Raw genomic sequence first — 22,364 nt, 5'->3', positions numbered from 1 at the left:
CCATCCACTGAGGACAGGTTCAAAGTTTATGGCGTGTTCATGCAATGGAACGCTGTACAGCTGTGAATGAATGAACAAATAAACCAATGAATGAATAAATGAATGAGTCAGCTTGCTATGTCCTTGTGTAGAAAGACGTAAAAGTAGGTAAAAAGCTGGAGGAGGCAGAACAATGCTATTTATTTTTTTTCTATGTGGGAGGGAAGACTAAAGAAATATATTCATATTTGCTTGACTATACAAGCTTCCAGGTGATTCTTTTGGGTGTGGAAATTAATCACAGTTTCAATGTCATTACTTGTGATTGGTCTGTTCATATTTTCTGTTTCTTCCTGGTTCAGTCTTGGAAGGTTATACCTTTCTAAGAATTTGTCCATTTCTTCCGGGTTGTCCATTTTATTGGCATAGAGTTGCTTGTTGTAGTCTCTTATGATGCTTTGTATTTCTGCAGTGTCTGTTGTAACTTCTCCTTTTTCATTTCTAATTTTAATGATTTGAGTCCTCTCTCTCTTTTTCTTGATGAGTCTGGCTAATGGTTTATCAATTTTGTTTATCTTCTCAAAGAACCAGCTTTTAGTTTTATTGATCTTTGCTATTGTTTCCTTTGTTTCTATTTCATTTATTTCTGCTCTGATCTTTATGATTTCTTTCCTTCTGCTAACTTTGGGTTTTGTTTGCTCTTCTTTCTCTAGTTCTTTTAGGTGTAAGGTTAGATTGTTTATTTGAGATGTTTGTTGTTTCTTGTATTGCTATAAACTTCCCTCTTAGAACTGCTTTTGCTGCATCCCATAGGTTTTGGATCGTCGTGTTTTCATTGTCATTTGTCTCTAGGTATTGTTTGATTTCCTCTTTGATTCCTTCAGTGATCTCTTGGTTATTTAGTAACGTATTGTTTAGCCTCCATGTGTTTGTGTTTCTTTATGGTTTTTTCCCTGTAATTGATTTCTAATCTCATAGCGTTGTGGTCAGAAAAGGTGCTTGATATGATTTCAATTTTCTTAAATTTACTGAGGCTTGATTTGTGACGCAAGATGTGATCAATCCTGGAGAATGCTCCATGCACACTTGAGAAGAAAGTGTAATTTGCTGTTTTGGGATGGAATGTCCTATAAATATAAATTAAATCTATCTGGTCTATTGTGTCATTTAAAGCTTGTGTTTCCTTATTAATTTTCTGTTTGGATGATCTGTCCATTGGTGTAAGTGAGGTGTTAAAGTCCCCCACTATTATTGTGTTACTGTCAATTTCCTCTTTTATAGCTGTTAGCAGTTGCCTTATGTATTGAGGTGCTCCTATGTCGGGTGCATATATAATTGTTCCATCTTCTTCTTGGATTGATCCCTTGATCATTATGTAGTGTCCTTCCTTGTCCCTTGTAACAGTCTTTATTTTAAAGTCTATTTTATCTGATATGAGTATTGCTACTCCAGCTTTCTTTGGATTTCCATTTGCATAGAATATCTTTTTCCGCCCCCTCACTTTCAGTCTGTATGTGTCCTAGGTCTGAAGTGGGACTCTTGTAGACAGCATATATATGGGTCTTGTTTTTGTATCCATTCAGTGAGCTTGTGTCTTTTGGTTGGAGCATTTAATCCATTCACGTTTAAGGTAATTATTGATATGTATGTTCCTATTACCATTTTTCTTAATTGTTTTGGGTTTGTTTTTATAGGTCCTTTTCTTCTCTTGTGTTTCCCACTTAGAGAAGCTCCTTTAGCATTTGTTGTAGAGCCGGTTTGGTGGTGCTGAATTCTCTTAGCTTTTACTTGTCTGTAAAGCTTTTGATTTCTCCATCGAATCTGAATGAGATCCTTGCCGGGTAGAGTAATCTTGGTTGCAGGTTCTGCCCTTTCATCACTTTAAATATGTCATGCCACTCCCTTCTGGCTTGTAGAGTTTCTGCTGAGAAATCAGCTGTTAACCTTATGGGAATTCCCTTGTATGTTATTTGTCGTTTTTCCCTTGCTGCTTTCAATAATTTTTCTTTGTCTTTAATTTTTACCAGTTTGATTACTATGTGTTTCGGCGTGTTTCTCCTTGGGTTTATCCTGTATGGGACTCTGTGCTTCCTGGACTTGGGTGGCTATTTCCTTTCCCACGTTAGGGAAGATTTCGACTATAATCTCTTCAAATATTTTCTCGGGTCCTTTCTCTCTCTCTTTTCCTTCTGGGACCCGTACAATGTGAATGTCGTTGCATTTAATGTTGTCCCAGAGGTCTCTTAGGCTGTCTTCATTTCTTTTCATTCTTTTTTCTTTATTCTGTTCCACAGCAGTGAATTCCACCATTCTGTCTTCAAGGTCACTTATCCATTCTTCTGCCTCCGTTATTCTGCTATTGATTCCTTCTAGTGTAGTTTTCATTTCAGTTATGGTGTTGTTTGTTTGTTCTTTAATTGTTCTAGATCTTTGTTAAACATTTCTTGCATCTCCTCTATCTTTGCCTCCATTCTTTTTCCGAGGTCCTGGATCATCTTCACTATCATTATTCTGAATTCTTTTTCTGGAAGGTTGCCTATCTCTACTTCATTTAGTTGTTTTTCTGGGGTTTTATCTTGTTCCTTCATCTGGTACGTAGCCCTCTGCCTTTTCATCTTGTCTGTCTTTCTGTGAATGTGGTTTTTGTTCCACAGGCTGCAGGATTGTAGTTCTTCTTGCTTCTGCTGTCTGCCCTCTCCATTCACTTATTTATTCTTTCAATAGATATTTTGGCACTTGAGGACAAAAAAATGTCTAGAACTGGTCCCAACCCTCAAGGAATTTAGAGTCTTGACAGGAAGACACAAAGAAGCAAGTCTGAAACCAAATTTGCTTTTCCTTCCAAACCTGCTGCTCCAGCCATTGTCCCCGTTTCAGTCAAAAGCACTTCCTCCTTCCCTCAGGCCAGGACCGTGGGGTCCTCGGTGGGAAAGAGAGGTTTCTTTCATGCCCCACATCCAATCTGTCAGCAAATCCCTGGGTCTCTACCTTCAAATTACATTCAAATCCAACCGCTTCGTCTCACCTCCCCTTCCACCACCCAGCAATGATCCTCCATCACCTCCCACCTGGACCATTGCAGTCACTTCCCCACTGGCTTCAACCTGCCACCCACTACAGCCTGCTCCCCACAGGGCAGCCAGAGGGATCCTGTTAAAACACAAGCCTGGGGACTTCCCTGGTGGCGCAGTGGTTAAGAATCTGCCTGCCAATGCAGGGGACGCGGGTTCCAGCCCAGTCCGGGAAGATAAAACACAAGTGTGATCAAATCAGCTCAAAACCCTCCAAGGTCTTCCCACCTCCATAAAATATCAACATCTTACCATGGCCCACTAAGTCTCATAACATCTGACCTCTTCCTACCTCTCTGAACTGTTCCTCATACTTCCCATTACTCTGCCTACTCCAGCCACACCAGCCCCTTTGTCAAGTCAGCAAGCAGGTTTGTGCCTCAGGGCCTTTGCACTTGCTTCTTCCTGTGTCTGAAATACTTTATCCCCAGAAAATCATGGAGCTGACTTCATTTAGGTTTCAACACCCCATCTCAGAGATGATTTTTCTATCAGTCAGCTTTCTCTGGATTTTGCTGCAATAACAAACAACCCCTAAATCTTGAGGATTTGCTCATCAATTTCTCACTCATGTTACACATTGACAGCAGGTCAGCTGTGGCTCTTCTTCACACATCTTCTTTGTCCTGGGACCACGGCTGAAGGAGCAGCCCCATCTGGGACAGGTAGTTATGGGAACCAAAGAAGAAGAACAATGGATGAGCCAGGCCATAACTTTAAAACATCTGCTCAGAACTGGCTTGTGTTGTCCCCTCCAAATGCAAGTCAATTGGTGACACCTAGTTCACAGGCTTGTACCTGCTGAAAGAAACACTAAAGCTGTGAGGGTTTTTTGGTTTGTTTGTTTGTTTCTGCCTTGGGAAGGAGGGACATGCAGGGGAAGCTGGAGGGAGTAGAGTCAAAAGTGTTGGGCAGCCACAAAGGAGGAATATTGGAGAAATTCTTCCTTGTCTCCTTACCGTGTCTTATTTTCCTTCATAGCTTTTATCATCCCCTGGTATATAGAGTACCTGTCTACTTTTTTATTATCTTTCTCTTCCCAACTCCCATCCAGCATGGTACCTCCAGGAAGACAGGAACTTTGTCTCTTGCTCACTACTGTATCTTCAGCACTTAGGACAGGGCCGAGCACAATAGTAGGTGCTCAATAAACATGTATTCATTGAATGAATACAAAGAGCAAAGGGCCATGGTGGCGGAGCCCAGGCAGCTGTGGGAACCAGAGGAGGGTGGTTTCCATGAGACCCCAGACCACCCCTCAGGGCTCAGAGGTGGAAAGGAGCCAGCAGAGGGGCTGTCAGGGGAACCAGACAACTCCTTAACTCAACCCACCCATTCCAGCTGGCACCCATCTCCCTCCATCACGTCCTCACCCAGCCTCACCCAGACCTGCAGCAAGACTTTTTATTTAATTCAGCAATTTTGACAGCCTGGACCTTTTGGCCTTCCCAAGTATTTATTGACTCAAAGGTTTTTCCCCAGGAATACCAGTCACCAAAGGCCCTCCCCCTCCTACTGACACTCACCACATCTTAACCCTATCCCTGAGAACCTCCCTTTTCTTGACCCCCTCTTTGAGTTCATCCCTAACCTTCACCACATCCCTGACCTCAGCCCCGCCCCCAATTTTGAGCTTCAGTAACGGAGGCTGTATCATCTACATGGCGTGGGATTGTTCAGGACCAAGGCTCTAATGATTGGATTTCAGACAGAGGCCCCACTCCTGTCACCGAGAAGTCAGATGTCCAGTGGGGAAGAGGCAGAATATGGGGTGAGGTGGGCCCCAAATCTGAAGTCCAAACATTGGCAGGGTGGAAAGAGGGAAGCCTCTGACCATCCAGAGCCAGAGAGGAGGCTGCTGCAACCACAGTAAGCGTAGCTGGGAGCCCTGGGAGGAGGGGGAACCCCAGAGGTGACATCATGGTCCAGGGGAGAGACATAGCAGCAGCCACAATTTCCCAATTTGGAAATAACTCAGAGGCCCAGAACAAGAGTGCCAGAAAATTCAGAGATTTCCCAGAGACCAGCTCCCACATTTCCATTCAGAAATTCACCTACATACATGCAGAGTGAGAGACACCATGCATCAGAGCCACCCACCCACAGCTGTGTGTCAGGAGTGGGCTCTGGGGCCAAGTCAGAGAGGGCAGCAGGGAACAGAACCCTCCAAACTGGCCAAAGTCCAAAGGGGGAATTTTCTAGAAAGATATGGGGATGTCACAGAACAAGGGTCAGAGCTGCTAGCTGGCCAGGTGGGGATCATGACTGGGATGAACAGGGCTGGGGACCAGCAAGTCTCCCAAGCTCCATATCAGCATAGGGCTCTCTGGGTCTCTCTGTCGCCTCTCGATTCTCTCCCGTCTCACTATCTGTCTTGTGTCTCTATCGTTGTGTCCTTTCTCTTTCTCTCTCCCCATCTCCCAGTGGCCATCTCTGAGTGTGTTTATCTCCGTTCCTCTCTCATTCCTCTGTCTCTGTCTTGGTGTCTCTCATCTCTCTCTCTTCTATATGTTGCTCCCTAACCATCATCACCTCTAGACATGATGCTGTCTGTGTATCGGTCTGTTAATGGTCTGTTTCCCTCCGATAGAAGGTGGGCTTCATGAAGGCAGGGATTTTTGTCTGTTTTATTTTCTGTTGCCTCCCCTGTGCCTGGAATGCTGCCTGGTTCAATAAAATATCTATGGAATGAAAAATGAATGAGCCCTCATTCTCACCAGCACTATTATTTGATGCTAACTGTAAAGCAACAGTTGTTGTCATTGTGATAGCTGTTTATTGAGTACAAACAATATGCCAGGAATTGGACTAAGCAGTTGCTTAAGTCTTACAAACCCTCCCGTGAGGTGAGTGCTGTTATCCTGTCCATTTTTCAGATGAGAAAACTCAGGCCTCAGGAGGAGAAGCAACTTGCCCAACATGAACCCAGGGGATTTAAGCTTTCGAGCTTAGGAACTCAGGATCTGTCCTGATTATAGACTCGAATCTCTGCTCTGTCCCTCGCCAATCTTGAACTTTAGAAAGTCGCTGAACCTCTCTGCGTGCCTCAGTCTCCTCGCCTGTCAAATGGGGATCCTTATATCGAAGCTTCCTCGAATCAGAACCCACCTCCTAGTGATGTTGCCCTAGTGACAAGTGTCGGCGCAGGCGCGGAGGGAGGGGCCTTACCGGAGCCTCGGCGGGAGCCCCGGGAGCGGGCGGGGACCCGGGAGCCCAGTTCTACTCCTTCTCTACTTCTTCCCCGCTGCAAGTCTGAGGAGGGAAGGGGTAGAACTTCCCCTTCCCTCCCCTAGGCTTCGGCGGCTGAGTGACGCCAGAATTCCTGGCCAGGACGTGCGGCGGCCGCCCGACTGGCAGGGCGAGCGGAGGAGGCAGCGGCGCGCCCAGCATGACCCGAGCCGCTTCCTTAGTTCGGCCGCCGCTGCTGCTGCTGTCCCTGCTGTGGCTGCTCTGGGCGCCCTCGGGAGCCGGTGAGTGACCCCACGCGGTCGAGCGGCCCCTGCTCCCCCTCTCCCTCCCCACCCGCCTGGGCCCGGCCCCCTGGGCTCCCCAAGGCAGAGCGCCCTGCCCTTCGCTTTGTGCTCCCCTCCGCCCCAGGGATGGAGAAACGCCGGGCCGGGGCGGACTCTCCTCACAGCTTCCCGGAAAGCCACCGGACCTTGGGAGATTTCTGAAGGGCAGGGCGGGCCAGCCTCCGGGGGAAAAAATAAGGTGGAAGGCGACTCACGCACGCCCGGGCACCACACCTCTCGACCCCGCTCGCTCCAAGCGGACCGTTCTCCCCAGCCCCCAGTAACCCGCTGACAACGACAGAGGATGCTCGATGCGGGGGGAGGGAGCAGCGGCACATAACCCCGTTGCCGTTGGACCCCACATGTCTGACTCTAAGGACACGGCCGTTCCTTCATGCATGCATTCATCTCACACACGTTTATTATAGAGTTCCTACTGTGGTCAGCCTTCCAAGTTACTGGGGATACGGCACTGATGTCAGACGGCGGCGGGCTCAAAATAGCTTTCGGCGTTTAATACATGTGTGAGCTCAGGAAAGTGACCTGAGCTCTCTGTTTCCATAAAATGTGTGTTGGGGACGGGGCAGGGGGTGGAATTCACACGTCAACAGTAATAGCACTGAATGCAGGCTTGGGGAAACCAGAGTCTGTCCCAAAAGGTCTCAAGCCCGGCTCTGCCCCTCACTTGCTGGTTAGCTTAGGCAGGTAGCTTGAACCTGCAAGGCTCTCGTGCCCCCTCTGACCAATGGGGATGAAACTACTGGCGCTCCCAGTGTGGATCTCATGGGCCCTTGGAGAGGGTTGGAGGAGGCCTCACCTAAGGGAGCAGCCCAGTGCCTGGCACACAGTGGAGCTCGGGCCTAGCTACTACTCAGAGTACAAAGCCAGAGAAAGGCCACTTCATCCAGTTTCATCCTCATAGCGGTCTTGCCATCAAGAGAAGGAGAAGGAGACTCACTTGCCCAGAGCGGTCTTGCCTCATGGAGGGAGAAAAACCAAAGAAAAGAGGTGAGCCACATCAGGATGTCATTGCTAGAGCCAGGACTTTGGACCCAGGGCATGGAGGAGGCAGACAGAAGGCAGAGTGGAAGGCTTTCTGGAAGGGTGACATGTCATTCTCAGAGAGACAATTTGCTGAAAGCCTGGGTGTTTTCTTTTCACCCATGAAGCCTAAGTCGGCAGCTCATAAACAAGGGGGTTCCCAGGAGACTCATCAGAGAAGGAGACTCACTTGCCCAGAGCTGCACAGCATGTCCACGGTGGACCTGGCATTCGAAACCAGACTAGCATGCTCACCGCTCCACAATCCCCTCGTGTCCAGACCGTGCCCTCCCTCAACACAGCACGCTCCAAGCACCCCAGTCCACTACCTCCCAGCCTCCTCTTCCTCATAACAATAATTATAATATTCCCCTGTATAGGGTGCTTGGCATATCTAATCCCTTTACATAAATTTCCTCATTTAGTCCTCCCAACACCCTCTTAAGCCATAACCACCCCCGTTTTACAGATGACGAGACTGAGGCCCAGAGGAGTGAAACCAGCAGCACAGAGGCCACAGCTAGTGAGTAGCAGGACTGAGAGTCAAGGCACTTAACTCCTTCTCACCTTGTTCTTATCCTTATTATTATTAATAAGGACGCACAGCATTGTGTTTCTTGATATCGATAAAAGCCAACACATATTGAGGACCTACTGTGTGCAGGGGGCCCTGGGCAGAAAGATTTTCATCTGGAGCCTGGTGGATGAGAGATCAGGGGTCTTAATTGTAGATGGCCCAGGTTCAAATCCACCTCTGCCACTTGTGCTCTGTGTGACCTGGAGCACAAGACTCTGTGCCTCGCTTTCCCTCTAAAGTGGGGCTGACGGTAGCGCTTACCTCAAGGAGCTGTTTAAGGCCTGAATGCTGGGAGATGTGTAAAGTGCTCAGAACAGCCCCCATCTTTGTAAGCAACCCATGAATGTTAACTGTTCTTAGTCCCATTTTACAAACTAGGAAAAAGGATCAGAGAGGTTAAGGAAACTGCCGGAAGCCTCACAGCAGAGATCTGAGGGGATCCAAAATGCTGGGGCTATGATCACCTCCCTTCTTGTGCTAGGATCCCCTACAAACATTTTCCCAACCTGAGTCCGCACAGAGTAACAGCAGTAATACTTTATTTCATGTACTCTGAGACCTAGAGTTTCTTCCCCTTTCCACACCTCTAAATCCAGGATGCTCTAACCACTGAGGACGGGTCGTGCTGTAAATGACATCTTAAGATTGACGACTCAGGGGTGATGAAAAAGTTTGTGGTGGTGGCACAACGCCGTGAATGTACTTCTTGCCACTGAATTGTACACTTTAAAATGGTTTAAGTGGCAGTTTTAATTTTTTGACCACAATATTGACCACAATTTTAAAAAGTGATAATGCTGAGATAGAGGAAATACGGTAATAACAGCCCGACTGAACGGGAGCGACCAGGTTGCAGACCCAGTCCAGCCGCCCTCACCCTCATCCCTGGATCCGGACTGACCCTCCCCACCTCCCTCCTCCTCCCCACAAACACTCCCAACCAAGGGGCTCCAAGGCCCAGGTGAGCGACCTCCCAGGCGCTTCTCCCCATCCAGGTCAGGGACACCCGGGTGTGACTCGCCCCGCCGTTTCCCCGCAGGGACCGAGACAATCGGAGTGCTGGCCCCAGCCCAGGTGCGCGGCTTCCTGGGCGACACCACAGAGCTGCCGTGCAAACTGCAGCCTCTGGGGCACAACGTGACGGTGACGCAGGTGACCTGGACTCGGCAGAAGCTGAAGGAGGCCTCCCGCAGCGTGGCGGTCTTCCACCCCACCCAGGGCCCCAGCTTCCCGGAGCCCGGCCGGTTGGAGTTCGTGGCCGCCAGGCCAGGCGAGGAGCTGCGAGACGCATCGCTGGCCGTGCGGGGGTTGCGCGCCGAAGATGAAGGCAATTACTCCTGCCAGTTCGCCACGTTCCCCAACGGCGACAGGAGCGCCCGAACCTGGCTCCGGGTGCTCGGTGAGCCGGTTGGAGGGGGGCCGAAAGGGAGGGGTGTGGGGCGGGGTAGGGAGGTAAGCAAAGAGAGGGAAGGGCCCGGGAGGGAGGGAGAGTCCCTCCCAAGCAGATTCCGCGGGGACAAAAGAAGGAGGTCGGGCAATGGTGGGGCGGGGATGCAGAAGGGGAGATTAGAGAGGGGAGGGGCTGGAGGACCAAAAGGGAGTACTAGAGATGCTGGGAAGTAAGATCTTGGAGATTGAGGGCCGAGGGGATGGAGGGGCTGGAGGGGCTGGAGGGGCTGGGGGTGCTGGGGAGCGGGGAGGGGGGGGAGTGGCTGGTGCGAGAAAGGGGTGGGGACAGGAAGGGCCCTGGAAAGCGGAAATGCCGCTTGGGAACCTCCTTTCCTCATCTGTAAAACAGGCTTAGTAACAACAGTGCCTTCAGAAAGCTGTCCTGAGGGTCCCGGGAGCTTATCCAGGTGAACTGCTTAGGGCAGAGACCTCTGTGAGCTGGTGATAGGGGGTCAGTTATTGTTACTTCCTTTGGTGAGGAAGGGAGAGTTGAAATAGACAGACTGGGAGGAGGGGATTCTCACACCCAGTGGGGCGGGGGGCGGGGCGGCAGGGGGGACACCCTTGGCATTGTCATGGAACCATGTGTTCATTTTTTTTTTTTTTTTTTTTTTTGCGGTACGCGGGCCTCTCACTGTTGTGGCCTCTCCCGCTGTGGAGCACGGGCTCCGGATGTGCAGGCTCAGCGGCCATGGCTCACGGGCCCAGCCGTTCCGCGGCATGTGGGATCCTCCCGAACCGGGTCATGAACCCGTGTTCCCCGCATCGGCAGGCAGACTCTCAACCACTGCGCCACCAGGGAAGCCCCCCATGTGTTCATTTTTATGAGCACCAGGGAAAACATGACAGGCCCTCCTCTTGGCAGCTCAGTACAAAGTCTCCGTGGCTCGTTTCCTCATCTGTGAAATGGAGATCCGCTATGAGGATGAATAAGAGCTGACGTTTCTTTTCTGCTTATGTGCCAGGAACTGTCCCAGGCCTTGCATGAATGACTCAGGAAAGATTAAGTGCTTGGAACAGTGCCTGGCACACAGTACCCAACCAAAGGCAACTGTCGTCATTTCAGAAAACTTGGGACTTCAGGTCTTATGATTTAGGATGAGGGTAAAACAGAACCAATGAGTCAAAGAGAAATCTTCAGTAACAAGAACACAGGTACTGAGGCGAAAGGAACCAAGTGAAACCCCAGGTCTTGGAATCACCAGAATGATGAAGAAATGGTCAAGGTAGGGGCTTCCCTGGTGGCACAGTGGTTGAGAGTCCGCCTGCCGATACAAGGGACACGGGTTCGTGCCCCGGTCCGCGAAGATCCCACATGCCGCGGAGCGGCTGGGCCCGTAAGCCATGGCCGCTGAGCCTGCGCGTCCGGAGCCTGTGCTCCACAACGGGAGAGGCCACAGCATTGAGAGGCCTGCGTACCACAAAAAAAAAAAAAAAAAAAAATGGTCAAGGTAGTTTTGGAGTCAGACAGACCTTGTGGGGAGGTCCAGCTCTGTCGCTGACACCCGTGTAACCTTGAGCCAGTCACTTTCCCTCTGAACCTCCAGGGCACGGCTCATCCCTCCCTCTCCTCCATGAAGCCCTCCGTAATCCCGCCCCCCAGATTCAGGCACCCCTTCTGGGCTCCCCCATCCCAGCCTTGCCCACTCTGAGTCCTCACTGCCTCGGGACGTCTGTCTTCCCCTTGGAAAGTCCACCCCATGAAGGCAGGGGTGGGGTTGTCTCGGTCATTGCTGGGTCCTCAACACTGCCCATCACAGAGCCAGGCAATGTGTCCAATTACCAATAATAATAACATATATTGAGCACTTACTACACGCCAAGTACCATTTTAAGAGCTTTACCTGCAAATTCTTATCACCGGTGATCCTCTCATTACACCCAGTTGACAGACAAGGAAACTGAGGCATGGACTTGCCCAAGGCCACCCTACTGCTCAGGGGCAGAGCTGGGATTTGAACCTGGCCGCAACCTGTCCCCTCAATGAGCCGCCCTCCTCTGCTGCTGAGATGTTTGTTGAATGACTGCAGGTGAGGAGTGACCCGTCCCTTTTGCTTCTTCCCCCCAGCCCAGCCCCAGAACAAGGCTGAGACCCGGGAGATCCCGCGCAGCCAGCTCAGCCTGGAGCCTGTGCCCGTCGCCCACTGCATCTCCACGGGGGGTCGCCCACCCGCCCGCATCTCCTGGTCCCCGCCCCTCGACAAGATGGCCAATACAAGCCAGGTGCCAGGGCCCCTGCCCGGCACTGTCACCGTCATCAGTCTCTTAACCTTAATACCTTCCAGCCATGTGGATGGCAAGAATGTCACTTGCAGAGTGGAGCACGAGAGCTTCGAGGAGCGGGTGGTACTGCCCGTGACCCTCAGCGTGCCCTGTGAGTGGACCCAAGTGTGAGCAATGACAGGAGGGTCTGCCGGGCTGTCTCTACCCTCCCCCACCATTGTCTACACTGACCCCCCACCCCACCCAGGCCACTTCCAACATCACCCCCATCATCCTCACTGGCTTCCCTGATTACTGCCTACGCCCGTCCGCACATCGTCTACACCGGCTCCCCTGGGCCATAAACGGCACTGTCCTTCATTGTCTATACCAGCTTCTATACCACGTGGCATGCGGGACCTTAGTTCCCCAACCAGGGATTGAACCCGTGCCCCCTACAGTGGAAGCACAGAGCCTTAACCACTGGACTGCCAGGAAAGGCCTATACCAGCTTCTTAGGCCACAGTCCACACTGCTCCCCGATTGCCTACCCTGGCCACTGCCTACACTGATGCCCCATATGGGCTCCTCTGAGGCCAATCTACACACAGTGCCTACACCTGCTTCCCTGGGCAGCTGTCCACACTGACCCGGTACACACTGCTACACCAGTTCCCCACCATCTACACCGGCTCCCTTGTCCGTTTCTACCCTGCCTTACCAGCCATCTACACTGGCTCCTCTGGGCCCCAGACAGCGCTGCCCTCACTGTCTACACCAGTCATGTAGGCCACCAGCTGTGGGGAGTTGGCACTGTTCCCTGTGTTGTCTAGAGAGGTGCCCGTGACCACTGCTGCACCGAAACCCTGCATTTTCTACACGGGTTCTCCCAGGCACTCTCTCACACCGACCCACAACATTGTCTACAGTGGATCCCCTGGAGAGAGGTCTACACTGGCTCCAGTGTAGTCTATACTTCTCTCTAGCCCACTGTTGTCTACACTGGCTCGTCTATGGGCTGTGTCCTCCCATCACTGTCTATACCGAATACTCCCTCCCCAGTAGGTGCTGTACTGATTCCCTCAGCACACCCCCACCTCACACACACACAAACACCCTGTCTCATTGGCCTTCCCTCTGGGGACTTTGAAAATCTCCCCTGTCGATCACCTTTGAGTTGAATAAGCAGCAGGCTGAAACAGGGTCATCCAGGATTCTTTCCTGCAGGACTTATCAGAGCCTTGAATATACTCCTGTGTATTATGAGCGCCGAGGAGGCCTCTTCTCACAGGACAGCCCAGGCACACCAGGATCTGGCTTTACCCAGGAAAACCAGTAGAGAGAAGCAGGTCCTGAGAAGCCCTCTCTGTGCCCCACCTCCTGGCACCCTGCTGAGGACTCCCAGACTTCTATTCTCGGAGCGGGGAGGGGGGTAGAACCCATTTCCCCAGACCCCTCGGAGGCCTCTCCACCTTGAGCTGTTCCCCAAAACCCACCAAGGCCCTTTTCCTGTTGTGACATGAATCCCATTATCTTTAGGCCCCTCTGAAGGCTCTCTGTCTCTGAGCCTGTGTATCTGTTTCCCCCAGACCCCCCCGAGGTCTCCATATCCGGCTATGATGGCAACTGGTACATCGGCCGTAGTGAGGCCTCCCTGTACTGTGACGTCCGCAGCAAACCAGAGCCCACACGTTATAACTGGAACACGTGAGTTCCTGGGTCAGAGGGAGGAGGGGCTGGGAACCCAGCTACCTGGGTCCTGAGAGATGAGGGAGCTGGGGACCTCGACTCCTGGGTCTGAGGGAGGAAGGGTGTAGGCAGGAAAATAAAAAGAGAGCAAGCAGTTAACTGGAGGCCCCCAGGAAAATGTCTGTCTTGCATGTGCAGAGTTTATGAGGCGCTTTAGTCCAGGTGTGCTGAAACACCTGCTCTTTGCGGCATGCCTGCTGTACTTAGCTTGAAGTCACGTGATCCCCACACCCCAGGCACAGTCTGCGCTATGGCCAGGCCTGGATTAAAGATTAGCTCGGCTGCAGGAGCAGCCATCATCTGCCCGGGCACACAGCCGTGGGGCACAGAGGTGAGCCTCCCATCGGCGTCTCACTCCCAACCTCTGGGCTGTGCCACCTCCCCAGCCATCACGTGTTACCTGCCCAGTCACCTCTCACAGAACAAATACTGTCCCGCCCCCGTTCTCTTGACTGAGGGGCAGAGCAATGAGAAAATCTCCTCAAATTCATACCGAGGCCGGGGTTGCAAGTGGGGGAAGATAAAGGCAAAGGGGTAAATTGTTTTATGTAATTTTTTTAAACTTATTTATTTGCTTGCTCCAGGTCTTAGTTGCGGCACGCGGGCTCCTTAGTTGTGGCATGTGGGATCTAGTTCCCCAACCACGGATCGAAACCCCCTGCGCTGGGAGTGCAGAGTCTTATCCAATGCACCACCAAGGAAGTCCCATGTTTTATGTAATTTTTATTGGGCCTTTTTTTCTTATTTCAAAAATAACTTAGCATTGTAGAAACTTTAGACAATATGGTTATGAGTAAAAAGGAGAAAATAGCACCTGTAGTCATGTACCCAGTCACCTCCAGAACACCTCCACTGTTACCCTTTGTTATATATCCTTCCCGTCTTTTTTTCCAATATTTCTAAACAAAAACTGTGCTGTATGTACAATTTAAAATTTTTTCCTCGGGTTTCCCTGGTGGCGCAGTGGTTGAGAGTCCACCTGCCGATGCAGGGGACACGGGTTCGTGCCCCGGTCCGCGAAGATCCCACATACCGCGGAGCGGCTGGGCCCGTGAGCCATGGCCGCTGAGCCTGCGCGTCTGGAGCCTGTGCTCCGCAACGGGAGAGGCCACAACAGTGAGAGGCCCGCGTACCGCAAAAAAAAAAAAAAAAAAAAAAAAAAATTTTTCCTCTATCTCATGAACACCTCTCCATGTCAAGGCACATAGATCTATTTTCCCCCAACACTTTATGAGGAAAATTTTCACACATACAGAAAAGTTGTAAGAATTTTCCAGTGAACACTCAAAACCCCTACCACATGGATTCTCCCTCTGATATTTTCATGTACTTCTTTAGCACATTCCTGCCCATCAGTCCATTTCTGTCTCCATCTAGCCAACAGTCCTTATCTTTTATGCATTTCAAAATACCCACAGCCCCCTTCTTCATGGTGCTGAAATTCCATCATAGATGAGCCCTTCAATGATTTAACCAATCCCAAATGGGGATACGGAGGTGCTCTACTGTTTTCAACTATGCAAATGCCACGGTGGTGAGCATCCCCGTCTGTCCATCTCTGTGGGCAGCCACAGTCGTGTCTCAACGGTTGGCCAGAGGAACTGCCGGTCGAAGGTTTTCAATTGGTATTGATGGCTGGCCGTTAACCTTCCTGCCCCAAAGCGCCATGATTCAGGCTCACGAGCCACACAGCCAGGTTTCCGTGCCAGCTCTGCAGCCCAAATCCATGCCTGCGTCTCCTCCATCCATTAAACCAGTGTTTTTTGACTGCTTACTATGTGCCAGATGCTGTTGACCCACAAACCTTGGTAAATAAAATAGACCAAATTCCCTCCCCTCTCAGAGCTCCCATTCTGATGGGGGAGAGAAACAATTAAACAAGATAACATGGGAATTCCCTGGTGGTCTAGTGGTTTGGATTCTGCGCTTTCACTGCAGGGGCCCGGGGTTCAATCCCTGGTCGGGGGACTAAGACCCCACAAGCCTCAGGGCGTGGCCAAAATAAAATATATTTTTTTAACTTTAAAAAGTAAACAAGATAACGTTGTCAAGAACAGAGTGTGTCAGGTGGTGATAAATGCCATGGAAAAGACAAAGCAGAGGAGGAGGGTGAGAAGGGGGTCACTGCAGTTGAAAGAGGGTGGCCAAGGAAGACGTTACAAAGGTGACGTCTGAACAGAGGCCTGAAGGAGGTGAGGGTGGGCGGTATGGGTACCGATGGGAAGGGCATTCCAGGCATAGGGAACAGCATATGCGAAGACCCTGAGGTGGGAACATAACTGGAGTGTTCGATGATCAACAAATAGGCTACCATGTATATAGAGGCGAGAGCAAAGCGGTCAGTGGCATCAGGGAGCCAGCTTGTGTGGGACCTGTGCCCGTGCTAAAGAATTTTCCTTTACTGGAGGGCTCTGGACAGAGGAGGGACTTGGGCTGACTTAGTTCTTTTTTTACATATATAATTTATTTTATTTTATTTATTTTTGGCTGCATTGGGTCTCCGTTGGTGCACGCAGGCTTTCTCTAGTTGCGGCGAGCGGGGGTTGCTCTTAGTTGCGGTGCTCGGGCTTCTTCGAACCCGTGTCCCTTGCACTGGCAGGCAGATTCTTAACCACTGCGCCACCAGGGAAGTCCCCGAGCTGACTTAGTTCTAACAAGGTCTCTCAGATGCTGAGTGGGGGACAGAGCGGGGTGGGAGTGGGGGTGGAAATAGGGAGCCCAGTGAGAAGGTTCCCCCAGGAGTAGGGGGAACAGACCAGGGTGGTGGCCGTGGTCCTTTGCTCTCGCCTCTATATCCACAGTGGTCTCCTTGTAGATCCTCAAACACTACAGTTATGCTCTCACCTCAGGGTCTTCACATATGCTGTTCCCTATGCCTGGAATGCTCTTCCCATCGGTACCCACACGGCTCACCCTCACCTCATTCGGGCCTCTGCTCAGGCCCTGAGGAGTCGTCAGACTCAGGCTAGATTCTGAAGGTGGGGCAGACAGGATCTGCCGATTGGCTGGATGGGAGTGTGAGAGGCAGAGCTGGGGGAACTCCAGGCTTGCTCTCAACTTGTACTGTAGATGGCGTGAGGGTTTCTGTATTCCCAGCATACAGCGAGTGCCCCATCACCTGTTATTCTAGGCCTCCAACTGAGGCCACTTCCTCACGCATCTGTCTCTCCTAGGACCATGGGACCCCTGCCACCCTCTGTTGTGGCCCAGGGCGCCCAGCTCCTGATCCATACCGTGGACGAGTCCATCAACACGACTTTCATCTGCCTTGTCACCAACGCCCTAGGGACTGGCCAGGCAGAAGTGACCGTCCTGGTCACAGGTAAGAAGCCCCCTGCGTGGGGAGAACAAAAAGATCAAAGGAGGAAATCGCGGTAGGATTCCCTCTGAAGGAGGAGTTTAGAGGTGGTCCCTGGTTAAACGAGTCCCTCAGCCACAAGAATGCTCTCTAGCTCCCATCCTTCCCCTAAGCCCCCTCATGGAAGGTTCAACAGGATCAGCTTTACCCTGTTAATTCAACATCTGTACCATTGGAACCACTGTATAGCCACCTGGACACAGCCCCTCTGCAAACCCAGGCTGGGGTAGTTGCATGATGCCTTTTCCCAATGGACTCAGGAAGGCCTTTTCAAGTGTATTGGACAGAACTCTATCATTTGCAGTTGATAGAAGCACAACTCAAAATAGTCCAAGCAAAAATGGGACGTTATTGGAAAAACACCTTCAGGTATGGTTAGATCCAGGTGCTCCAACTATGTAACCCAGGAACTTTTCTTGACCTCTCTTGTCTCTGCTTTTCTCGACCTCTCTTGTCTCTGCTTTTCTCTATGCTGGCTTTATTCCCTGACAGCCTTTCCCCTCAGGAAGGTAAGATGGTCCTCAGCAGCTATAGGCTCACAGCCCACCAGTTTAGAAATCCCAAGGGAAAGAATACACCACTTTCAATAATCTAGCCAAAATCCCAGGGCTGGCTCTCATTGGCTCAACTTAAGTCACAGAACACCCCCACCCCCATGAACCAATCACAGTAGCCAGGGAGAATGGAATGCTCTGATTGGCCAGGCCCAGGTCAAAGTCCCATCCTAGGAACCAGAGGGTGGGGTCAAGTCCACCTAAACCATATAGACTGAGGGAAGCAGAGTGGTAGCTTCCTTAAAAAACGAAGGGTAATATTTTGGGGGCAGGTAAAAAGCCCAAAGCCTCTCATCTTATATCTCTCCTTCCTTCTCTTCCTGCAGGACTTCCCAGGGAGCCGTCACAGTCAGGCGCGTCCTCTGGGATCATTATCATCCTGGCTTTCACTATCACCCTGGTTGGTCTACTGCTGGGGCTCCTGATTTATTTCTGGAAATCCAGAAACTTCCGTGAGTCCCCTTTTTTTTGCAACATCCCCCGCCTGTCTGCCGTAAATGAACATCACCACAGCCAACATAATTGAGCATCTACTATGTGCCAGGCTCTGCACTAAGCCTTCCACGTGGCAGCCTCTCACTGGATCCTCACCCCAATACCATGAGGTTCTCTCATTTGGCAGACGAGGACACTGAGACCAGGCAGTTTGATTCATTGGATCAGTGATTCATTTTACACAGTGGGAGCAGCGCCCGTAGGTCCTCGAAGGCCACAGTAAGGATTTGGCTTTTAATCCAGGTGACGCAGGAGCTCCTGCCGGATGGATGGAGGGTGGAATAACATTTAACCCCCACCCCAGCTTTCTTCCCTCTGTCTTGCTCACGACTGGCTCCCTCCCTGCTCTCACGGAAAGGAGGGGGGTGGCAGGAACTGGTGCCCCGATCCCGAGCTCTAAAAGGATCTGATGTTCTCTCACCTCAACGGCTCTGCAAGCCTGTTGTGCTGCCTGGAGCAGCATCCCCACAGCTCCCTCTGGCAAAGCCCTGCAGCTAGTTCTGTAATCAAAAGAGCTACGTCTTGCTGAGCACTTTCTCCATGCCAGGCACTGTCTGCGCACAACCCCCTTGAATGCTCACAACCACCCTGCAAAGAGAGTCCCGCTATGAGCCCATTTTACAGATGAGGAAATGTTTGCTCAGAGAGGTGATGTCACCTGCCAGCTGGCACACAGCTGGAAAGTCAAGAGTAGAAGGCAAAGCTACAAAGCTTTGTTCCTTCAACCACTAAACAAAATGGCCTCCTCACATCCCAGCGGGAGGCCCCCTCCTCCAGGAAGCCCTTCCTGATCTTTCCTGAAATGAGCCAAGCACCTGCTCTGGGCTCCCCCACCCCAGCCTTACCCACTCAGGGACATCACTGTGTGGGGACTTGTCTGTCTCTCCAGTGGACCGGGAGCCCCAGGAGGGCAGAGCTAGAAGTGTCATGGTCATGGCTATGTCCTCAGCACCACCTACCACAGGGTCAGGCACAAAAGAGGCATTTGAGTAAGTGTTTGCTGAACGTATGACGTCCAGAGCCAGACTACCTGTATCTGAGCCCACACTCTACCACTTCATTGCGTCACCACGGGCAAATGCCTTACTCTCTATGACTCAGTTTCCTCCTCTGTGAAATGGGAGTGACTGTACCTTATAATATAGGTACAGTACTTAGTGCAGCATTTGGCACCCTGTAAGCCACACACTGGGTGTATATATAAGCTATGATTATTATCACTATTACTAATACGCCTATTGTTATTACCATAGGCACCATGAGAAGAGGGATTTTTGTCTATTTTGCTCACCACATCCATATCCCCAGCACCTAGAATGCACCTGGCACAAAGTAGACATTTTCTATTTGCTGAATAAATCCCTGTTTGATGGTTGAGGAAACTGAGGCACAGAGAGGTTAAGTCAATTACCCATGGTCACACAGCTGCTAAAGGACAGAGCTGGGATTTGAACCCTTCCATCTGGTTCCAGAGCCTGCGCTCAGTAAATATTTATGTATACTTAATAACTGAACGAATAACTAGATGAAGCCTATACCCCGGTTGTGTTTTATACACGTAGAAACCATTCGGGGAAGCGATTCCCCCACATCAGTAGCAGAGCCAGGACTTAGAGTTCAGGGGGCCTGGTCACCCACACGTGCCTTCTTCCCATACCTTCCAGCATTGTCATTCACTTCTGACCACTTCTCCTCCTGTCTCCTCAGGTTGGAACCAGCACAGCTCGTCTGCTAATGGGGTAGGTGTGGTGATGGAGCTGAGAAGGGTATGGGGGAATTCTGCATGAACCACAGATTAATCACTGTGGGCTTTCCCAAGGAGGGGCCAGGCCTCTCCGGGCACCTGCAGCACCTAACCAAAAGCCAGCATGGCCTCAGGAGTCAGGTCCTGGATCTTTTCTTCAAAGGCCTCGAGCATCAGTTCCCAAACCCTTCCTGCTGGGCAGAATCCCCCGTAAGGTTTGCTGAAACGCAGGTTCCAGGAACTCCCTGGCGGTCCAGTGGTTAGGACTCCACGCTCTCATTGCCGAGGGCCCGGGTTCAATCCCTGGTCGGGGAACTAAGATCCCACAGGCCACACGGTGTGGCTGGCACGCACGCATGCATGAATACATACATACATACATCGTGCATACATACATACATCGTGCATACATACATACATCGTGCAGGTTCCTGGGCTCCACCCGCTGAGAGTGGTCTGGTGGGTCTGTGCTGGCGCCCGGGGACCTGAATTTTCATAGGCACCCCGTCCCTCCCCTCCCTACTCACGACCACACCTGGAGAAGTGCTGCCCTGGCTTCCAGGGGCGGGGAGAGGGGCAGGCCTGCAGCTCTTTGCACGCTGGGCTTCAGCAGGAAGCATTGTTTTGGAAGGGCCTGAGGCTAAAGTTTGTGTATTCCCCCTTCCAGAATGTCATCTATTCAGCTGTTGGCTGTAATGCCAGCTCTCCGCAGGATCCACCGACAGAGGGCACGAGGTGACAGAGGGCACGAGGTGACAGAGGGCACGAGGTGACAGCATCGGGACTGAACAGAGAGAGTCCTCACTGGAGCTGGTGAGGAAGTGGGCCTCGCAGCTGGACACCCACCCCACCTCAATGGATGACGTCTCCCTCCAAAGAGACCAGCCACCCTTCCCGTGCCAGACCTCAAGAGTGTCCCCTCTACCTCATAACACAGTCCAGGGGTCCTCAAGACCAACCCTCAGGTTGAGTCACTCAGTGTAAAGAGTCACAGAACTCAGGAAAGCTGTTTACACACGGTTACGGTTTACTACACTGCAAGTGTGACAGAGAGTTCGAACTGTCTGTTGGAGAAAATACCTTAGGGAGATAGAGACCTTGGGGCAGAATGCAGGGCATGAGCCACTCTGCAAGAGAAAGTGAGAAGGATTGGGGCTTCTCTCTAGGCAGATGGGAGAAGGCAGAACAGAGAAGGACGGGAAAGAGATGCGACCCAGCAGCATGGGAGTGGTAAGGGGGTGACAAGGCCAGTGGGGCTCCACGGCGTCAGGGACACAAAGGGATACTGGTTGCCTTGCTGCCACATAAACCCCTTGTCCATCCCCAGCCCCCGAACACCTCATTAAAGTTTATTTATTACACCTCAAGTGGCTGTGTGCAAGGGGATCTTTTGTGGGAATTGAGGAGGGACAGAGTTTTGCATGGACCGTCACCATGTGAGACAGAACCAAAGGCATGGAGGGAAGACCTTGGATCAAGAGGACCACAAGGACACGAATCCCCAGGGTTCTCAGACACCAGGGGGAGAGCGTGTCTTACTTCCCTCTCTCTCTCTCGTTTTTCAATTCTTTTAACTACAAAATACAGGCATACCTCGGAGATATCGCGGGGTCAGTTCCAGACTATCGCGATAAAGCAAGTCACGCGGATTTTTTGGTTTCCCTGTGCATATAAAAGTTATGATGGAAATTCCCTGACGGTCTAGCGGTTAGGATTCAGCGCTTTCACTGCCATGGCCCGGGTTCAATCCCTGGTCAGGGAACTGAGATCCCACAAGCCATGTGGCACAGCTAAACAGAAAAAAAAAAAAAAAGTGATGTTTGCACTCTACTGTAGTCTCTTAAGTGCAATAGCATGTCTAAAAGCAATGCACACACCTCAGTTTTAAAATGCTTTATGGCTAAAAAACGCTAACCACCATCTGAGCCTTCAATAAGTCGTAATCTTTTTGCAACAGTAACACCAAAGATCGTGTTTGTCATCTCTATGTTACCCCAACTTTTAAAAATTAATAACGTAATATACCCAAAAACCATTGAACTGTATGCTTTAGGCAGGGGAGTTGTATTACCACAAACTTGGTGGCTTGAAAAAAACACAAAATTATTTGTTTACAGTTCTGGAGGCCACAATTCTGAAGTGAGTTTCAGGGGGCTAAGATCAAGGTGTCGGCAGGGCTGGTTCCTTCTGGAGGCTCCAGGGGAGAGGCCCTTTCCTTGCCTTTCCAGCTTCTAGAGGCGGCCAGCCTTCCCTGGCTTACGGCCCTGCATCACATCACTATTTCTCTCGCTGCTACATCATCACATTGCCCTCTTCCTTCTTCGACCTTCCTGCCTCCCTCTTTCCCCTATGAGGACCCTTGTGATGACATTTAGGGCCCACCTGGACAATTCAAGATTAACTCCCCATCTCAAGGTCCCTAACTTAATCACATCTGCAAAGTCCCTTTTGCCATGTAAGGGGACATATTCACAGGTTCCAGGGATTAGGATCTGGATATCTCTGGGGACTCATTATTCTATCTGCCTTCTACCCTGGGCCCCTGCTCCATCTCAGATAACCGTGGAACTACTTCCTGGTAAGTTTATTGATGCACAAACATATACATATATATTCTCTTCCCCACGATAGGT

At 50.9% G+C, this 22,364-nt stretch overlaps 1 protein-coding gene across 1 annotated transcript; it reads left to right on the top strand.

Moving 5' to 3' along the window:
* The first annotated feature begins 6,438 nt into the window (after positions 1–6,438).
* PVR (PVR cell adhesion molecule) lies at positions 6,439–20,470 on the top strand. Its single transcript, XM_065898300.1, has 8 exons — positions 6,439–6,520; positions 9,220–9,579; positions 11,698–12,003; positions 13,421–13,538; positions 16,754–16,918; positions 17,829–17,944; positions 19,695–19,753; positions 20,399–20,470. Exons 1-8 carry the CDS (start codon positions 6,439–6,441, stop codon positions 20,468–20,470), a joined length of 1,278 nt encoding a protein of 425 aa, XP_065754372.1.
* The last annotated feature ends 1,894 nt before the right edge of the window (positions 20,471–22,364 follow it).

The sequence above is a fragment of the Phocoena phocoena genome, chromosome 20 (genome assembly GCF_963924675.1).
Source record: "Phocoena phocoena chromosome 20, mPhoPho1.1, whole genome shotgun sequence".
Lineage (NCBI taxonomy): Eukaryota > Metazoa > Chordata > Mammalia > Artiodactyla > Phocoenidae > Phocoena > Phocoena phocoena.
The sequence above is the reverse complement of the archived record's forward strand: the minus strand, read 5'-3'. Positions and strand labels throughout refer to the sequence as shown.